Source organism: Podospora pseudocomata, assembly GCF_035222375.1.
Source record: "Podospora pseudocomata strain CBS 415.72m chromosome 1 map unlocalized CBS415.72m_1, whole genome shotgun sequence".
Classification (NCBI taxonomy): Eukaryota; Fungi; Ascomycota; class Sordariomycetes; order Sordariales; family Podosporaceae; genus Podospora; species Podospora pseudocomata.
In genome coordinates this window covers 4,311,574-4,331,047 of record NW_026946363.1, presented here as the reverse complement: position 1 = coordinate 4,331,047, position 19,474 = coordinate 4,311,574, and the positions used below count along the sequence as shown (strand labels likewise).

Here is a 19,474-nt window from a genome sequence, read left to right as displayed (position 1 = left end):
TTTCATCAACACCAACGTCAAAATCTTCATACCCCAGCAAAAAGGAGTCAAGGAACTTGGAGATATCAAAACATACAACATCGAGGATTCCCCAGTGGTCACCCACCGGAGTACTGATTCGACCCTCAACTGCTTGACGATGGGAGAGCGGACGGGATCCCGTAATTTCAGCTGGGTATGGTCGTATGTGAAAGACATTGATGAAAGTCAGCTTGATGTACCTTGGATTGTTATTATACCTCGGTTGAGTTGTGTTTGCGGTCCTCACAAGAGGCAACCCTCCCTTATGCGGGGATGGATACGGAAGGGGGGTCATCCTCGGCATCACACTGCTTGAAGATTGGTAATTCTTGTACTTTTTTCTTTTCATTACTACGTGTTTCTTTTCGCTGCTTCTTTTGCAATTCCTCTTAGCTGTCCCCTGAAGATGCACCCAAAGCCCTCGACCGTCAGTTCCCAGAAAAGAAACCACTAACAAAAACTATTGAATCCACAAATCAAGCATCCGGACAACCGTCAACCCAGGTAAGAAAAAACGAATGAAAAAAACACGCATCACGCCAGACTTCAAACGAGAGGGTATCATCTGTAAAGACAAATTCCCTCCCATCCGTCACACCTACAACCCCTAAACCCCATGGGCTATGCTTTTCCTTTTTTTTTCTGTTTCCTCCTTCAAACGCTCGCCAGATAGCTTGTGTTTCCATAGCCAAAACCCATCACCAAACCAAAGTCGAGAAAATAAAAGACCCAGAAGACACACCCACAAGAATACCCAAATCAGCACAAATCAGATCCATATCAGTGTCCCCATCCCAACCCCCTTCTCAACCCATCCCCCTTTCTTCTCATTTTCCTTGTAGACCCGTCATCCACTACTCCCCCTATTTTCTCCGCCTATCTCGCATTCCTCGTCCTCTTCCTCCATTTTTTCTTCTTCCATTTCCTTGCAGGTGGTCACACCCAATCCCCCGCGCATTTTCAACACTTGGGTATGGTACATCTGCGGTGCCGCCGCCGGTCCTGGTTTTAGTTTTCAACAAAATTGCGACAGAGAGCATGCCACAATAGAAAGAAAAAAAGTCCTCCATAAATATGACAGCCTAAAACAAACACACCCGGGCAAGACGACCCAACAGGAGAGCAACACTACAGGAAAACACCAGAAAGACAACACCAGAAAGACAACACCAAAGACAACACAAAAGACAACACCAAAGACAGCACAAGAGGCAGCACCATAGCTAGAAAACATCAACAAAACACACCAAAGCACACGCACAAGTAAACGGTACAAACACCTAACAACAAAGCAACAAAAAAGTCACAAACAAACACTTACAAGACCGCTCCTATCGTACAAAAACACCGCTGTTCGTTTACCATAATCCCGTCCCCCAAACCCACAACCAACCCAAGTAAACAGACCCCAGGCAAATGCATACCCTTCATCGTCCTCTTCCCCGACGGGCCCTTGGACGGGCCCTCGGAGGCCGACCGGGACGCTGCCTGCTCCCATCACGAAGGGTAATTAGATAAGGGGGCCCTTGTTGCATTATACGATAACCCTTCTCATCCTACCCAAAAATCCCCCCATCCTCAAGCACCGTATCGCTGATCGCCATATCCTTGAGCCGTTCGTTTACCTCACTCTCCTAATTTTGATTTCCATTGACCTGATCGTGATTGCCACTGCCATTGACTCGAGGCATCTTGGCAGGAAAATACCCATTTTGGCCGCCTCCCCGGGGAGGTGCACCATAACCACCACCTCCACCACGTCTGCCGCCGCCTCGGCCTCTTCCATAGCCGGGCGCCAAATTCCCATTGCCCTGGTTTGCCGCAGGGCTGGGTGAACCATTGGTGTTGCCATGGAAGCCCCCGCGGCCGCCTCCCAAAGAACCCCTGGGAGGTCCTCCAAACAACCCACGAAATCCTCCCCGCCCACGAGGCCCTCTAGTGGTACCATTGACAACCGGTGCATCCGTCCGCACGTCCTGTGAGTTCCTGTAGCCGTTTCCGGAGCCGTTTCCAAAGCCGGAGCCGTTCCCATTCGCTTGAGAGGCTTTGGACGGGTTGCCGCGTGCGAGTGCTCTTCGGAAGCCACCATTCTTGTTGGTTCTCGGCTTGCCTTCGACAACAAACTGGATCCTCTTGACCGGGTTCGCAACCATGTCATTGCCTGACAGGCCCGTCTTCTCGAGCTCCTCCTTCGAAGCAGTCCAAGGTTGAAAAGCATTTTCCAGCTTCTCCAACCCGCTCACTTCGGGGATCCATGTTCGGACATAGGACCCGGACGGGTCATACTCAAAACCCTGCTTGACCGGGTTGAAAATTCGCATGTGGCCACGGGGATCGTTGCCGACACCAGCGACGTACTGCCAGTTGGCCCAATTCGACGACACGTCATAGTCAACCAGCAACATCTCGTACCACTCTGCCCCGTATCGCCAGTCAATGTCGAGGTGTTTCGCCAAAAAGCTCGCCACATTCTGTCGGGCGCGATTGGACGTGTACCCCGTGTGTAGCAACTCGCGCTGCGAAGCGTCAATCAGTCCCATGCCCGTGGTGCCGAGATTGAAGCGCTCCAAGATTTTCGCTACTTCTTCAGCGGTAGGCGACTGCCGAGGCAAAGCCTTCTCCTTGTCAGCCGACTTCCACTCTTTCGCCAGAAGACTCTCGTTGATGCCGCTGCCCTGTTGAGGCCGCGCTCTCTCCTTGTCGGGTGATTTCAACTTTTTCTCCTGAGCACTCCCGTCACCGTCGCTGGCTGCGCTGGCTGCGCCGTTGTCGCCAGTGTCGCTGTTCTCGCTGTTGTGGCCGTTTTGGGCGGTGATGCTAGCCATGCCATCCATCATGTCGGCGGCATGGTCCAATTTATACCTCAACGTGCCCGTCAACTGGAACAACCTGTTCCCGTCTTTCTGGTGACAGAGTCTCATGTAATCGCGCCACAACAGTTCGGTCCGGATGGATTCCATTCCAGTGTTCTGTGCCTCGTCTTCAGACATACCTTCTTCCTTTATCAACGCACCAAAGCCCTCAACGTCCTTGAAGGCGGGATCAGTACCACGTTCGAAGCTATCCATTGCGGCATGAACTTGACGGGCCGTGATGCAGCCCTGGGCTAAAAAGGCAGACAGCTTGGTGCTAAACTCGGTTCCAAGCAAGCCGTTGCGAGTCGTGTCATATGTGGTGGCGGCTCCGGAGCTGATCAAGTCCTTCAGCCGCTGGAGGGCGGCGTGCTCGCCTCCTTGGTAGGGGTGTGCAGACTCTGCACCCTTTGGATACTCGGGTTTGTTCGGGAGGAAGTCCTTCACGGGCGCAACCAGGAACTCAACCAGGCGATCGAGTGAATCAGGAATATGGAAGGGGGAGGACTGCGGGGCGACTAGGGCGGCATCAATGAGAGGCGGCAGTGAACCCTTCTCGATAGGCGGAAGAACCGGACGAGGCTTCTCGCGCAGGGGCAGCTGCTTCTTTTTGTACTCTGTGAAGACACCGGGCAACTTGTCGATGGATTCAAGACCCGTGTCACGGCTGCCAATCACTACGTTAGCAACACGAGAAGACGGTCGTCGCCACAAAACTCAACTCACTCGTCAATGAAGTACTTTTCATCCACCCAAAGCTTCCATTTGGCCCCAACCTTTTTACACAAGGAAGCCACAGCCTTCTCGTCCGCCTTTTCCTCACTGCCCTCATGGCTGGTCATCCAGACAGCGCCGATTCTGGCATCTTTCTTGGCCAATTCACTGACCAGCGTCTCGACCACATCAGGAATTCTGCCCACACGGATGAAAAGGCCAGACTTGAGCTCCTTCAAGGTCTCTGAGAGGTCCCAGACAGCTTCGCCAAGAAACTTGGCCCGGTGAGGCCCGCAGCGGTGGTAGCCAGCTACCTGGCTACGAGGTGACCCGTACGGGTTCGTTGCACCAGCAGAATGGATGAACCCCGACACATCGATCTGCTGGGCATCAAAGACATACAGAGGGAGGTAGGCATCGAACTTCTCCTCATCTGGTGCGGTAGCCGCAGCATGGAAGAGGGGATTGTCTGACGTCCGAAGGTCACGGCGGATGATGTGAATGAGGATGTTCTGGGGTGCTTTTGAGACCGTCATGGTTGCTCGTGAATGACTTCTATCTGAACTTGGTTGAGTCGTAGTCCGATAAACAAGCATGCACTAGGCACGTTCGGATCTGTCTTCCTGTCAGTCAAAGAGATTCGGCGATGTCACGCTGTCCAAAACAGACGTAAGATGGGAAGTGGGAACAGTGACGGAGGGGGAATTTAAAGAGGGGGGAACACCGAGAAACTGACTTCTTCCTGAGCTAAGAACTAGTGGTTACGTATCTGAAATGGTGGAAACTGTGGCACAGCCGGTGCAGAGGTTGTCGGACACCAGTTGGGGAGACCAGAATAGCTGTTCTGGCAGGCTAGTTCGGATGCTAAACAGCTATGCCAAATGCTATAGAGCATTCCAAGAAAGCAATGTTGATAACCAGAGATAGACCAACGATGTCAATGAATAGTCTTTGACAAAGTGATGTGGGGGAGGAGGGGGGAGGGGGTGGTGAGGGTCAAATACACCTCTTGACCGAAGACCAGAAACTCGTCAAGTTCTTTACCAGGCAGCCTAGCAGCGTCTGGGGGTCTTTGGAAGAAGGAACGAGGTTGTTGAGAGTGAGGTGAGGAAGGAGGTGAAGAGTAGATGAACAGGGACCCATGAGGAGGCGGGACATGGACTAAGTATCCGCAGGTACCTCGAAGGGGGGGGCAATGATGATGTACGACATCCCTGGAAGTGACTGCCATGAGTGGTCAAGTGTCAAAGAAAGACGCACCCCTGAGGGTTTGCGTGGGGTTGGTGATGGGGAAGCAGCCGGGCTGCATGGCTGCATGGCAGCATGTGCGGGAAGACGAGAATGCCGGGTGGGATGGAAGGGGTGGGTGATGATCCTGACCATCGGGCCAGAACAAAACCAAGAATATACAAAACTCATGACAGAAGGTCTCACCGGCATGCCGCCAGTCGACGGCTCCGAAGCCTTGTCTCTTGCGCCCACCAGCGACTTGAATGTCTGGGGAACCCCTTAAACGTCTTGGCCCACCACCAGAGCACAACTGTGACATTGTAACTGTCTTGTTAATCCTCATTGTTGATGGTTTTTCTCTTTGACGTCTCGTTCTTTGGTTCCTAGGATGGGCAAAGTGAGGCTTTTGGCAAGTGCAATCGAATTGAATATGCCAAGCGATATCTTGCCTCTTTGGGCGAGATTTAAGAAACGAACGAATGAAAAGAGCCGAGTACTTCGATCGCAGCGAAGGGCCCCATCGCCCGACGATCGAGCCAAACAAAACGGGCCATTGCCTTCAAAGAAGGCCAAGGCAATTCCCATCCCTGTGGACAGGTGGGAATTGGCCTATCAACAGCCGGGAATTTAAAGCCAAGGCTGCTCGTCCAGGTCCTCGGATGTGGTCCCGGCGTTGGTGTCTTGGCATCCCCGACGTCACTTCCCCATTTCCAAAATGCGCTGCTAACTTTGAAATTTTGGATGGACAAATATCCACTGACACTGGTCCGGAGGCGTCTCCGGTCTCTATTGGTGAGGAGGTTGTGGTGTGTGGACATCCACAAGAGGCCTTCATCGGTTTGTGTTCCCTGCAAGACCCTTTTTGCATTCTTGCGCGACCCCTTGTCTGCTTTCCTCATGGCTACACAAGGAGATGTCATGACGAGGTAACTTCTTTTTTCTGTTGCTTCACTTTCGCCCTGCTCTTAGCCCTTACCAGAGAACCAACTGAAGATCGCCATCATCGTTCCATCCTCGAGTCCTCGCTAGCGGCAAACCCCAATATCAACCCGACCACTCCAGAAAGAACGACTTCCTTCTTTGCGGCAAAGATTGGTTCATGTTTCACGGCAGCAACTCTGGTACCTAGAAATGTTTTATGTAGGTACCGGTATGTAGGGACTCGTGTGAAGCCGGACGTGCCGGGGTCAAGGTTTTACGTCTCATCTTGTTGGAACGCTCACCGAATGTTCTTCTGGGCGTGGCGTTTCTGGTTAACGCACCACCTGGTCCCTGGTACTCTCTCGGGTGCCAGCACGACAAGGTCCATGGCTTCTTCTCCCAATACCTTACTTCCAGGGCCTTGCTCTAGATGCTAGCATAGCCGGAGGGTAACTGATCATTTGACGTCAAATGCAAGACAAAAATCAAGATCTGAACTGACAGTGTCTTATGCAGTGTTCGACTCACCCGCTGCTGTGCTATCGGAAAGCTTTGAAGGCTGATATTCGAGGAACTTTAGTCCCAAAGGTTCGCGTTGCCAAGTCTGGGGGAAACCCGCTAACAGCGGGAGGACCTGTTCCCTAGCCGTTCAGCCAGCTTAACCGATTTCCCGGGTCCGGAAACGGGGCTGATAACTGCCACGTGTGGCTCTATCAGGTTTGCCGCAACATGAAGACGGTCGAATCTAGATTTGAGCTGACTTTCCTGGTATCCTTGCTGGGATGACAGCTCCCATATGGAAGGGTCCAGCCATGACTGAAGATATCAGCTTGACATCGAGACCCTCTTGCTCTCTAATCCAACCATGTCGACTGTCTAGCTCCCCAGGAAATCCCAGCTGAGTGATTCCAGCAAAGCTTTTGCAAAAGTCGGTGTGGTTGATCTGGATCCATGTGCGGGCAGCGTGAGGGTATACCTACAACCTCACGCGATACGATGGACCCAGGTACCCAACATCACGGTCAATGACCTTGTTCCTAAACTCAACGAAACGGCATGCCGCTCACATGTCTCTGATTGTACCAGTCGCATGGTCATCAATCACCCTTCTCATCGTCGAGACTTTTTTTTTTCCCGAGACAGATCACTTTCCATGCACGGCACATTCGATTCCGTCACCGTGCATTTCACTATCCACCCACCCGCTTCCTGGTCTGATCGCGAGGTTTGACGACTTGCGCATCGATCAGAGCTTCTATTCCTCGTCGGAAATGCCATCATTCTGTTTCAGACCCTTCATACCTAGGGTCTTGGCTGGAATGTCTTGGATGCTGAACAATATTCTTGTCATCAAGGACATGTTCCCGGGTGGGTGCTATCAAGGTTACGGTGCAGATTTAACAGGCATCACTTGGGCGGTTACTACCACCACATGACCTTGGTTGACCACCTAGAACGTTCCGAGCCTTTTCGGGCATGGGATAGACGCCGCCGTGGGTTGATTTATATCGACGTATATTGACTCTTGTGGGAACTTTGGCCTGGTCGATGCGGGATATCCCTCGTTCAGCGGTTGAATCGGGCGGTATATATGCATTTCGGCGACCCCGCTGTAGGACCCTGCGACGGACCCTCGGCGGCTGTGGGTGTTGTGGAAGAGGAACAACCTGCCGCCACGAGGTAGCCATATGGTTCGTGGGGGTAGAGACGGATGATATGTTCCGACGGGAGATGGACCCGGCGGCCGCGATATTCTTCGCATGCGGCTGCACGGGCATTGGTGCTTGAGCTTGATGTAAAGGTAGGTAGGTCCTTGGCCCACGTGTGCTTGAGAGGCACATATGCGTAAGCTTTTACATATGTATGTAGTCGTCTCTTGATCTTGCGTTCTTGGCTGCCTTTGGATTCGAGTACCTTACCAGAACAAAGAGTACTAAGAGCCTGACCAAGAATCTCTTACTTGTTTGAACATGATCCTCCACTCTATGTCTGAAAAGCCGTAAAACTGCTATGTAGGCCGCTGATATCATATCATATGCACCAACAAGCCCGTGTCCCACTATTGCTCTCGGCGCATGGTCTTCCAACATGACGATGACTTTCCTCACCTATCATACACCTCCCCCAATTCTATTCAAAACTCGGCATGCGCATCCTGCACCTTTCCCCCCCAACTAAACTTCTTCTTACCCTCCCCCTTCCCATTCCCCTTCCCCCCTACAAACAACGCCTCCGCCTTCACCGTCACATGCCCCGTAGCCGGCTCCTCAATCACCGCGTCCACCCAGCTCTTGTAATGCCTCTTCCCCCTCTCACGTTCAGGCAACTCCTCCTCCGTCCTTGGTCTTATTCTTATGATATAGAACCCATTCGCCAACGTCGCCTTTTTGTATTCGATATTCAGCTTGGCGGTCACACCCGCCAGCCCACCCCATTGCTTAAACGCCGCCCTACCGCAGCTCTCATCCAGAATGGTGGCTAAACACCCCCCGTGAACAACACCCGGCCAGCCGATGGTGGCCGGACCGAAGAAGATCACCGAGACGAGCTCGCCGGTGGAGGCGTTGTGGAAGATGCGCTGGTAGCCGCCCACGCCGCGGGAGCCGCGGAGGGTGTGTGCTGTTATGTGCTGGGCGCGGTGGGAGGGGGGGAGGGTGTTGTAGGCTTCCCAGCTGGTCCAGGCTGGGTCGGAGGAGAGTTGCTGGACGATGGGGAGGCGGGAGGCTTGGGAGTGGAGGTCGGAGATGACGTATTTGTCTTGGTCGGTGTCGGGGGTGGGAGGGGTCGGGGGGGAGATGAAGAGGCGGAGGGTTGAGCCGCCGATTGTGCCGAGGAGGAGGAAGGTGCCGGCGAAGAGGAGGCGGGAGATCAGACGGCGGCGGTTGGGGCGGCGGTTGGGGATGGTTTTGGTGATGAGAGACTCTGGGGGAGGGGGAGGGGAAGCGTCGCTGATGTGGATGGTTTCCTGGAGGGGTTCGGAAGGGGTTTGTGAGGGTGGTGGTGGTGGTGGTGGTAGGTTCCGGGTCGACCGGGAGATTGAGAACGCGACGGCGGCGATGAGGTTTGGTCGGGGTTGGGCGGGGTTTTGCCGGTGGGCAAGCCGCAGGAGCGGACGGTAGGTGTGTATTCTCGGGACCATTTTCGGGATGTGTGGTTGCGGTTGTGATCTCGGCGATCGGCGGAGGTGACACGGAGGAAAAAGGTTGGCTTGATTAAGGGTTGGTGTTTGGTTGAATTGCGGTGCCGTGCCGGTTTCCACGTTCCGTCCGGGCCGAGGCCGAGCAGACAAGAGGATTTGCGCCTTGGTTCTGATTGGCTGATGATAAAAGTGGGATGCCAAGCGCTTGGAAGCGGAATCTGCTTGTTTTGCCGTGACAGCGGTGTCGATCGGGGCAGGGGTTTGTGCGATCTTTGACATCCACAACCGTTTTCAGAGATCAACGATCACAGCCTGATGCGGGCGATGAGGACATGGCATTTTTCCATTTGTTTCCGAATTCCCCAGACGACCGGATCGGAGGGAGTCACTGCCAGTCTTGGCCCTTGATTTAGCAGCAATTACTCACCAAACCCACGATCACCTTGCCTTCTTGGGCCTAGTTCGTCCTGTCGCTCTATCGCCATGTCGCAGATCGAAGCCGCTCTTGTCAGTGCCGTCCCATGCGGTCCCGTGCCAGCGGCGCTCTGGCGTACTTTTGTTTCCGGCAATGTTACTGCCGGCGGCGCTTTTGACTTTCCAGGGCACTCCGTCCGATCCAGAACCGCATCTGACAGGTCACCGGGCTCTTGCTCATCAGGGCTGAATATATGCGGGTCATCCGTCTTGGGACCCAGCTGCACTGACATCAGGATTACGGGGCAGTTCGTCCGATAGATGTGAGAGCCAGGCCAGGGTCAACCCCCATCGAAATCGATTTGTTTGGCGCTTCTATCTCGACATGTTGCAGTGGGTTTGAGTGCTTAGATATGGATCCTCCAAGAAAAAGGGCGGGCACTGCCACGGGTCCCGAAGGGCTGGCCCCTTCTTTGATCGATGACGAAAGGGTTCATTTTGCTTGGGGTCCCGTCCTTTCTTTCCCCTGGATGTGTAGCTTTGCTCTCTCTTTCACCGCAAACGAATCGTCACTCTCTGTCATGACGCGCTGGATTGACTTGTAAACGCCTCATTTTTTTGGTTGGGATCGACACGTGCTTTACTCTCTCACCGTTTGGGCCCCTGGGACGAGCCAAGGCTTGGAGAACCCCGGAATAACCTCATTACACGACCACTCAAACACGCTTTTCATCATGGCTTACGATTATGCCCTTGTGTAAGCTCTGCTCTCTTCCTTTGAGCCGCCCGAGACACGATCATGTAAATATACTAACTTTGATGTCTAGACATTTAAAATACACGATACCCCTTGCTGCGTTGCTTACAGTTATCGCCTACCCAATATTCCACCGAATACACTTCCTCCAGATTGGGAGTCTAATAGTTGTCTCCTTCCTCGCGACGCTACCATGGGACTCATACTTGATCAGAAGCAACATTTGGACCTACCCGCCAGACGCCATCATTGGGCCTCGTCTCTATGGAATTCCAATTGAAGAGCTGTTCTTCTTCGTGATTCAAACATACATCACCTCGCTCTTCTACATCCTCCTCAGCAAGCCATTGTTCCACCCTCTCTACCTCAGCACCCAGAGAAACCCACCGCAACGAATCGCCAGAGGCAAGGTTATCGGACAGGGCATTCTCGTCGCATTGACGCTCTATGGTGTTCACCAGATTAGAACTGGCGGTCCTGGCACCTATCTGGGACTTATTCTGGCATGGGCCTTCCCATTCGCCTTGTTGACCTTTACTGTTGCGGGCAGATTTATTCTAACCCTGCCCTTGACCTCCACTGTGGTTCCGATCATCATTCCGACAGTCTACTTGTGGCTCGTGGACGAGCTGGCTTTGGGACGTGGAACTTGGGCCATTGAGTCCGGCACGAAGCTGGGATGGTGTCTGTTTGGTGTCCTTGACATCGAGGAGGCTACCTTCTTCCTCGCGACCAATATCCTCATTGTGTTCGGCATGGCAGTTTTTGACCAGTACTTGGCCATCATCTTTGCCTTCCCTCACCTGTTCCCCAAGGTGCCTCGGTCTCCCACGCCTTTGATGTTGGTCCAGAGCCGGTTCTCAAACACCAAGCAATACGATCTCGAAAGGATTGCGGGCCTGTCCGACGCTGTGACTCGGCTGAAGGCAAAGAGCAGAAGCTTCTACCTGGCCAACTCGCTTTTTACCGGCCGTCTTCGCATCGATTTGATTCTTCTGTAAGCCCACCCCACCTTCCCATCTTGCTCAGCATTTCACTAACAGCTCTCCAGGTACTCCTTCTGCCGCCTCGCCGATGATCTCGTCGACGACTCCACCTCCCGCGCCGAAGTCAAGTCCTGGACCACCAAGCTCTACAAGTTCCTCGACCTCCACTACAAGTCCGACGTAAAATCCAACAAAGCCCGGATCAACGACTATATCGACGAGGCTTTCCCACCCGAGGCAAAGTCAGCACTCAAGTATCTCCCAGCTACCATTCTCCCCTCTCAGCCTCTCTACCAACTCATCGAGGGCTTCGAGCTCGACTCCCAATTTTCTTTTCATGACTCCTCCGAGTCGGCCAAGTTCCCCATTGTCGACGAGGACAAGCTCAACTACTACGGCCAATGCGTGGCGGGAACAGTAGGCGAACTCTGCGTTGCTCTCATCATCGAGCACTGCGAGCCAGAGATGCCTGATGAGCGCAAGAAGATGCTCATGTCGGCTTCACGAACAATGGGCGTGGCGCTGCAGTATGTCAATATTGCACGGGACATTGTTGTAGATGCCGAGATGGGAAGGGTCTACCTTCCCACTACCTGGCTCAAGGAGGAAGATCTCACCCCAGAAGACGTCGTCGCCCATCCAAGGGGGAAACATGTGGAGAACCTGAGGAGGAGATTACTGAGCGAGGCGTTCAAGTTGTATGATGAGGCGAGGCCGAAAATGAATGGGATTCCCAAGGAGGCGAGGGGGCCGATGATTGGGGCGGTGGAGACGTATATGGAGATTGGGAGGGTGCTGAGGGAGTTGGAGGGGGGTGTGGAGTTGGAGAGGGGAAAGGCGACTGTTCCTGGGGGGAGGAGGTTGAAGACGGTGCTTAAGGCCTTGTTTTCTGCTTGATTGATCCGTTTTTAAGGTGATCAATAATAGGGATTCTAAAGAGACGGACGTGTTTGACTTTGTATATATGGGGGGCGTGCCAGTGTTGAGCAGACAAGGGGATGGGTTTCAGCATTTCACTCATAGCGAGCTGAGGAGTATGTCCTTTTTCGAAACATTCCTTTTTCGTGTACACCTAGACCGTTGGCGAGTTCGAAATAATCTTTCTCCGCTTCTTCACACATTATTTTGTGGACTTAGTCGTGATAGCACAACCTCAACAACGGAAATAGCCGAGCTCGAGCCAAGCCGTGAGACAAACTTAAGGTTATACCATTCTGTTATAAGCCCATGGGCCGGCACAACATATCACATACGATCATAGGCAGTTGAATACACGGGATCCCGTCCGCTCTCCCCTAGTTAAGCAAGTAATTGACTGCAATGTTATTTTCTAGCCACTCTCGGGTAAGCGAGAGAGACAGTGGAACTCTTCCTCTTCCGGTGCAAGAAATGGACGGCGTACCCAGCAGAGATGCTCCAGCGCACAACCACTCACAGAGGCAATATTTCCTTCTATCTAGGAGGGAAGTCGCCGTCGGATAAAGAAGACTGGACTCCGAACGTCAAGACCGTTCAGGCAACGATTCGGTTCGCAATGTCCACGGGCCGACTCGACGCGAACCAACCGCGGGCCAACTGAAATACCTAACCGACCAACCACCACTCTCCACCGACCCTACACCTATTACCCCGTGCTATAGATAGTAGGTACCGCTTCAGCCGCCGAAGATGGGACGTTGAATACTTGGAGAACCGACTTCAAGCCAACCTACTAACAATCCTATTAACCCACGAGAATACGTAGAGAAAGGGGAAAAAAGAGTGTATAAGCTAGATCGGACTTTGCATGGGCTTTAGGGAGATCAGGGCATGTCTTGGGGAGTGTATGCTTTAATCGGTAATAGTTGCCCTTTCGGCTTAGCCGACCGGGCGTTAATAAATCAATCAATCAATCAATCAATCGAACCTCTTGAACTAAAAACGCCGTAACCGCTTCAAAACACCAGATCCATCAGAAATTTCGGCCGGTTTAAGCTTCCCAGTAGTACGCCAATTGCGAGCTTCTTTGGTCGCTTCTTTCCAAGCCCTCTTACGTAAATTGAGAGCCTTTTGCCCGGCCGCTTCCACCAGCTTCTTCGCCTTGATGAGGGCCTCGTCCTCCCTCTTTCGAACCATTTGCCGCCCATCGGCCACAGTAAGCACCCCTGATTTTAAGCCCCCTTCGATGCCCGGCGAGCTCTGGCAACAGCCTGGGCCAGTTATGTGGCGCTCAGGCCCCTCTTCGTCTGGACCAGCTCGGTAGCCGTGGCGAGGAACCCCCTGATGAACCTCCCCACACCATCAACAAGTTCATCAGAAAGATCGTCAGGTAGCGAATTTGACAGCTTATCAGCCACTTTGTTCATCTGCTTGAGGGTGACAGGTGTGCTGACGGGGAGGGCTTGAGGTTTGGGTGTGGGAGAGGGGGGTCTCTGGCCAAACCCTCTGCCGCAGTTCAACCGGTACAACAGAGGTATCGAATGGAAAGATGACAGTTCTGGTGAAAGCCGATAGAATGGGCCTTTTGGAGGCCTGTGAGCGCACACCCTGGATCATACCCAAGAATTCGATCTTGGTGATGTTTGTAAGGCCATTATGAACCAACACATCTAGGGCCTTGGCATGGTAATGTTTGAGCGGCTGAAAGACCACAGCATCAAAAGAGGTTGAAGAACATGCGTAAGATTTAGTGGTAAGCTGAAAGAAAAGATGTTGTTTTCTTGACAGGACTTAATAGATTGGATAGTGTGATGAGATCCATGCCCATTGACGATAAGTAACCGATAAGCGCCTAGTTGAGATTTCTTCGAATGCTAGTCAAAGTGCTTCAGCCATTCCAAAGAAAGCCCCTCATTCAAATAGCAACTGAGGGAGGTCGATATCACAGTCTCTGGCTCCACTTCCTCCTGCTCGTGCCACTGGGTCATGTGGAAGTTGGCCAGCCAAGACCGAGAAGGGTGGGCAAAAGCGCCCAACGGCCGAGATAGCTTCGAGCGCCGTGGCCGATTCCTTATTCTCAGGAATAGCAAAGTAGTGAGCTCTCTTGCGCTTGATCACGATAAGCTGGCTCTTGCCCACCCCGATTTCGAAACCCCGTCTCGTCCATATTCCATATGTCCTCAGGCTGTAACCCATGCTCTTTGACGACGGCAGCGAGCTTGTTGAAGTAGTTTTCAACGGCCTGGGAATCCTCTGAGTGCTTCCGCTCGCTCGCCGTGATTTTCTGGCGCTGCTTGTGATACCCGTGGCGGCGAATGAAGCGGTGTGCCCAGTTTGGTCCAACCTGAGGGGGATCAGCGAGTTCTTGGCGCGAGCACCTGGCTAGGAGGATCCGGTTTGCTGCCTCTGTGATAAACTCAGGGCGTACTACCATATTGAGAGCATCAAGGCGATCGATATGCCGGCAAATCACAACTTCTTCTGGATCGCTTAGACGCTTGTGTGGTGGCTCACGCCCTTTGGTAGGCCCATGGCCCTCGAGGCGAGATTGAAGCTGATTGCGTTCAAGGCCATGTTCCCGGGCGACGCGTGCCACTGGAGCTCCCGGGTTTTCTTCTAGGTATTGAAGGGCCGCTTGAATTCGAGATTCTATTTTGAAATAGTAAAAAAGCGGTGGTTTTGGTTGAATTGTGAAGAAAATAAAACGAAAGGTCGAAAATTTTTGATATTAAACCGGTGTGGAGATCACAGTGGTGAGCACCACTGGGCAAGCTGGGAAAAGGATATATCGTCGACATACACAGAGCCCGGCCTCAACACCATGCTGATTACAGCTCACGATGATTCTGTCACCTTGACTGCAACCGCGACTGAGCCTGACCTCGGCACCATGCCAATCTCAGCTCACGGTAACTCTTCCATCACTACCGCTCCCACCTCACACAGGCCGACCTCGGGCAGCGGGACTTCAGCCGTTGCCATGACAACCAGGAGCAGTGCTGGGCGTGTTGACTTCAAGGGCTATGAATTGATGATGTTTGGCGCAGCCATTGTCGGGTACAAGTGCCTCTTCTAGTCATCAGTATCACGGCACTGGTTGACAGGTATGGCCAACATGCAGTGCGTGAACGTATATAACGACTGGATCGATCGAGCTTGGGCAGCTTGATTGATTTGATGCTTTTATGCAACGTGGCTTCATAGTGCAGTGGTTTGTGGCTCCGCGGTCACAATCAGGGACCTTCACAACACCATCCACAATCACCATCTGTCCCCTAGCAAAAGATTTATTCACCGCAATTCCTGTCAAGATACTCGCCGCTCCATCAACATGACATCAACAGAACATCAACATGACATAAGTGAGATGTGCTCGACCCACAATTGTGTGCTCCAAGGTTGACGATTTAACCGGTGATTGCTAAAGTGCCTATCCATCACAACTTTATACCGAAATCACAAGGGAAAATGAGGACACAACCTCACTGTACTTGCCTACCTATGTATATTTTGTAGCATGTGTCTATCTCTGTTCATTTTAGTAAGCCAAAAGATACATTATTGGCATTAATACATAAAAAAAACTTTTCTAGAACGCGGAGCACGTAAAATATCGATTTTCCTCCTTCTGCGTCCACTGCATCGAAGTCCGCTCCCATGGACCATTTAAACCACGTCCAACCGACTATTTGCCTTACTGTACCAGAGATCAGAATCCTAGGTGGGTCAACAACTTGTCCAGATGCTCCTCATTATTGTTTCTGCATTCAATGATAACCTCCTCAGTCTGGCGAGCAAAGATGTCGGCGTTGGTCACGCGCCATGGCAAAATAGCACATAGGATTGTGTCAACGTCAGCCACCTTATCGATACCTTCCATAGTCCTTGGTGGTTTGACTCCTTCAGCCTCCAATGCCTCCTCCCAGGCCTTCGCAACAACCCAATCAACTCCCGAGTCTGACTCGGTGGTGGATGGTAGGGAGACAGGAAACCCATGGAGTTTGGCATCTCTCAACGCTGCTTCCTGGCTCTCTTCGTCGCTGGACCAGCCTCGAAATTGGCCCCCGAGACCATCGAATGAGCGCAGAAACTCGTAAGAGGGGTGAGAGATCCAGGAAAAGTCATAATCAATGAGGGCGGTTATACGCCCCGAGGCTTCGTCAAATAAGATGTTGGTTGGGCCTGGATCGGGAGGGTCAGCTATCGGCAGAGACAAAACGCAGCCTGACACAGCTGTAGTGCTGGGATTTGGAATCTTACTAAAATCACAGTGCACCACCACCTTGTCATCCTTATCGCTCAACGACTCGAACTGAGCCGGAACGCCCCGCTGGACGAAAGCATCAATGCGCTCCCGAAGCCCATTGGCTCGCCATCCCTTGATGTATGGATTTGAATCAGCCTTTTTGAGGGCCAGGTCCAGGCGGTATTGACATGACGCTTGGTAAGACGGCCAAGGTCCAGCGCCAACCGTGGGCATAGCTGCACTGACGATCTCACCACCTTCGTTGAACGTCAGACCTCCGTAGCCAGTGATCGTAGACGGCAGGTTATAGGCCTGCAGGGCTTTGACAATTTTTGCCATCTGAGCCAACAGTGCCTTCTTCTGCTCAAGATCCTGCTGACTAAACGGCTGGTCCACGCCAATCCCCGGCATGAACTCCTGCAGTATCCAGCCCTGAGCAGCTTCAGCTGCAGCGCTTCCCCACCCATAAATCCGAGGAACAATGGATGGCTGGAAGGCATGGCTGAGAGCCGCCGAGACCAGGTGGGTTATTGCTACTTCGTTCTCAATACGGGTCGCTTGGTGAACACCCTCAGTATCACGATTACCAAGTCGCACCACGAGGTCTTTTGTACCCTTGGGAATGGTCACAGTACCTGGCTGAAAGGTGCCATTCCAGTTGTTGTCTGAGTGGTCCGCGATGAGCGGCGACGCGAGTGAGACGTGGTAAACAAAGTTGTTGTACTTAAAAATGCACTCGGGGTCATGGGGGAGATGTCAAGTTCGTCCTGTTAGGTCGAGTTAGCTGGCGGGACTAAACATCAAATCCGCTGCGGTTCGTCAAGTATCTTACCCCGAGAGAAAAACGGTCATTCAAGAGGTTGCGCACGAAATCAAGCCGAGCTTGGTAGTTGGCGCGATTGTGAGAGGGCATTTTGAGTGGTTCGCAGTGAATATTTAGCGGTGTTTTGGCGATCGTGAATATTCACCTGCAGCAATTCGCCAAGTGTTGGTTGATACGGGGTCCAAGTTGTTTATCAGCACTGCATGTGTCTGTACTTGCCATCAAATGATAGGTAACCAACAAAAATCTCGATTCCTCAACCGCCACCTACTTGGTTTGTTTTTTGAATGGCTGAAAGGCGGTAGGCTTGGACTCCAAATTTTGGGGGTCAAATGGCCCAGCCGCATTAAAGTTGCTGAGAGATCAGTGTATTGGTGTGTTACTCGTTGTGTGAGATAGTAGGTACCTAAGTAGCTACCTAAATGAGGCAGGTATATTATCATTGGAGCAAAGTGAGTGTTTTTTCAGGCCCAGATGCCTTGTGCTTGGTCCTTGTAAACCATCCAGTGGCCTCCGAAGCCAAATCAACCGTTAAGACGAAAAGGTCAAGGAAGGAAGAGAAAGAACCATCCCACTCCAATCTTCTACATTTATGACTCAGATTGCCTCAATGAATAGCAGGCGGTGCACCGGCAGTACAGCACCCCGTCGAATGGCTTCCTCCAACAAACATTGGCTGGCAGTGCCATAGCCTTGAGCGAACCTGCGCATGAAACCCTTGATGGCCGTCATCCCGGACTGAAGCCAAGAAGTCGAGTCGTGCATGATCATCAAGTGGGCATGGTAGCCAGACTCGAGTGCATCAAGGTCCAAGTAACCGGGACCGACAGGAAGCTGGTGAGGAAGGTGTTAGCGTGTATCCTGGAACCACACTGACTATAGGTATGGAGGTAGCTTCTAAAGCAACGAGCAACTTACCCAATGGTCTGAAAACGACGCTCCCTTCTTCGGGGGTTTGTTACCATAGGAGGACACCCACTGTGCCCGAGTGCTTGTTGCATCCACGGTGGGGCTCTCTTGAGCTTTTTTGGAGGGGCTACCAGCGGCTTTGAGCGGCAGCAATTCTATTTGAGGTGCCTGGGGCATATTACACAGTATGGAAGTTGCAAGGAGAGCCTGGGGCTCCATTGGAGAATGGGTGTTTACGTCAACTGGAAACTATCTACCTATCTCTAGAGAACTATGTGCATTCAGCTTCCAGTTAGCGTGCAATCTTCCTCCACCCTCGCTTTGAAACCAATACACGAGGATGAGGGGATAGATGCGTTGAAGTCAGTCCAATTGGTTACCTGGCTAGAGTACACAATCAATCAAATTTGAAGACTACCTGAGAAAAGGCCCAGCTGATAAAGACGATTGTGTACATCTAGTTCCTACATGTATCCCGCCTTTCCAACCCCTGTATTCCAACACCTGGTCTATGTAGTTCCATCACACCCACTGTCCTTCCACTCAAGCCCAAGGATCAAACGCCGTAGCCAGGTTACCGGGGCACTCGAGCTCGGTAACGCAGTAGTATCTGGAGCGGTCCAAGTACCAGCCAAAGTTCTAGGCCTTGCCACCCTTGTCCCTAACAGCCACCTCAGCCTTACCCCAATCCTTTTGAGACAGCGTAGTGCGCAGGTTGCCGGCGATCGAGTCCCACTTCAGCAGACCGGCACCAATGCGCCAACGCCAGCTCTGCCAGTGGTTCTCAGGAGGCTCATCACCGCCGTTCGCATAGCGGAAGGCATGGGTACCCAGCAGCATCTTTGTGGTAGACAATCTTGGCGTGAGTGCTTCCCTCAATACGAATCTTGGGGTTCTGCCCAGGGAAGCGGATGTTCCACTTGCCGTGCTTGGAAGCAGAGACGAACTTGAGCTGTCCGTTCTGAACCCAGACGGCGATGTGCTCCCGGCCGCCGATGCCGAAGTCGGACTCGAAGTAGTAGTCGTACATATGGGCGCACCAGCCGTTGTTGCACTTGGACTGGACGTAGATGTTGGGCTTGGTGAGGCAGTCCTCTTTGTGGCAGAAGCTGAGGATTTTGTTCTGGCTCTTGCCAGGGTCCTGGCCGCTGTTGAGCTGGCCGGTCGGGGAGATGGCCACGGTGTTGTAGCAGCTGTAGGTGTCATAGTCGAGAGCCGGGCACCATTTCTCCTGCTCGGCCGTGGCAGTTGGTCCAATGGGATTCAGGAGATCTCTTGCTTCGAGGGTGACAGGGGTTGCGGAAGCGAGAGAGAGGAGAAGGTACACCGCCGTGATGGCGAGAGACTTGGGAGCCATGGTGTCGACTAGCTGGGTTGATCTCTTGTCTTGATGGACTTCAAGACAAAAGAGGCCGTTTTCGAAGGTCTTTATTATTGAAATAGGTATGGCCATTTACAGGCCTAAGGCCCTGTAAACAGTAAACACACACAATGATTAGTGCAACGGAAGGCTCATGCACGATACCTAAAGCTCACAGTTGTGG

General features: G+C 52.5%; 7 protein-coding genes across 7 annotated transcripts; 1 reads left to right on the top strand and 6 right to left on the bottom strand.

Annotated features, from left to right (window-relative positions):
* Window positions 1–698: 698 nt before the first annotated feature.
* Window positions 699–1,519, bottom strand: QC762_0014450 (uncharacterized protein; the record flags this gene model as incomplete). The annotated part of the gene is made up of 2 exons (XM_062882992.1): window positions 699–1,023; window positions 1,343–1,519. The coding sequence occupies 2 exons, from the start codon at window positions 1,517–1,519 to the stop codon at window positions 982–984; spliced, it is 219 nt and encodes a 72-aa protein (XP_062748969.1). The 3' UTR covers window positions 699–981.
* Window positions 1,520–1,655: 136 nt separating this feature from the next.
* CRY-1 (Mitochondrial cryptochrome) lies at window positions 1,656–5,203 on the bottom strand (the record flags this gene model as incomplete). Its single annotated transcript, XM_062885945.1, has 3 exons — window positions 4,324–5,203; window positions 3,600–4,202; window positions 1,656–3,540 (listed from the first exon to the last, which is right to left on the bottom strand). The coding sequence occupies exons 2-3, from the start codon at window positions 4,181–4,183 to the stop codon at window positions 1,656–1,658; spliced, it is 2,469 nt and encodes an 822-aa protein (XP_062748968.1). The 5' UTR covers window positions 4,184–4,202; window positions 4,324–5,203.
* A 348-nt stretch (window positions 5,204–5,551) lies between these two features.
* Window positions 5,552–12,218, top strand: QC762_115240 (uncharacterized protein). Its single transcript, XM_062885943.1, has 4 exons — window positions 5,552–5,957; window positions 6,255–10,048; window positions 10,119–11,045; window positions 11,100–12,218. The coding sequence occupies exons 2-4, from the start codon at window positions 10,026–10,028 to the stop codon at window positions 11,929–11,931; spliced, it is 1,782 nt and encodes a 593-aa protein (XP_062748966.1). The 5' UTR covers window positions 5,552–5,957; window positions 6,255–10,025; the 3' UTR covers window positions 11,932–12,218.
* Window positions 7,873–9,156, bottom strand: QC762_115250 (uncharacterized protein; the record flags this gene model as incomplete). The annotated part of the gene is made up of 1 exon (XM_062885944.1): window positions 7,873–9,156. The coding sequence occupies one exon, from the start codon at window positions 9,154–9,156 to the stop codon at window positions 7,873–7,875; it is 1,284 nt and encodes a 427-aa protein (XP_062748967.1).
* Window positions 12,219–15,444: 3,226 nt separating the features above from the next.
* QC762_0014410 (uncharacterized protein) lies at window positions 15,445–16,609 on the bottom strand (the record flags this gene model as incomplete). Its single annotated transcript, XM_062882990.1, has 2 exons — window positions 15,445–16,134; window positions 16,213–16,609. 2 exons carry the CDS (start codon window positions 16,607–16,609, stop codon window positions 15,662–15,664), a joined length of 870 nt encoding a protein of 289 aa, XP_062748965.1. The 3' UTR covers window positions 15,445–15,661.
* A 1,009-nt stretch (window positions 16,610–17,618) lies between these two features.
* QC762_0014400 (uncharacterized protein) lies at window positions 17,619–18,117 on the bottom strand (the record flags this gene model as incomplete). Its single annotated transcript, XM_062882989.1, has 2 exons — window positions 17,940–18,117; window positions 17,619–17,855 (listed from the first exon to the last, which is right to left on the bottom strand). The coding sequence occupies exons 1-2, from the start codon at window positions 18,105–18,107 to the stop codon at window positions 17,619–17,621; spliced, it is 405 nt and encodes a 134-aa protein (XP_062748964.1). The 5' UTR covers window positions 18,108–18,117.
* A 452-nt stretch (window positions 18,118–18,569) lies between these two features.
* QC762_115230 (uncharacterized protein) lies at window positions 18,570–19,287 on the bottom strand (the record flags this gene model as incomplete). The annotated part of the gene is given in 2 exon segments (XM_062885942.1): window positions 18,570–18,770; window positions 18,784–19,287. 2 exon segments carry the CDS (start codon window positions 19,285–19,287, stop codon window positions 18,570–18,572), a joined length of 705 nt encoding a protein of 234 aa, XP_062748963.1.
* Window positions 19,288–19,474: the final 187 nt, after the last annotated feature.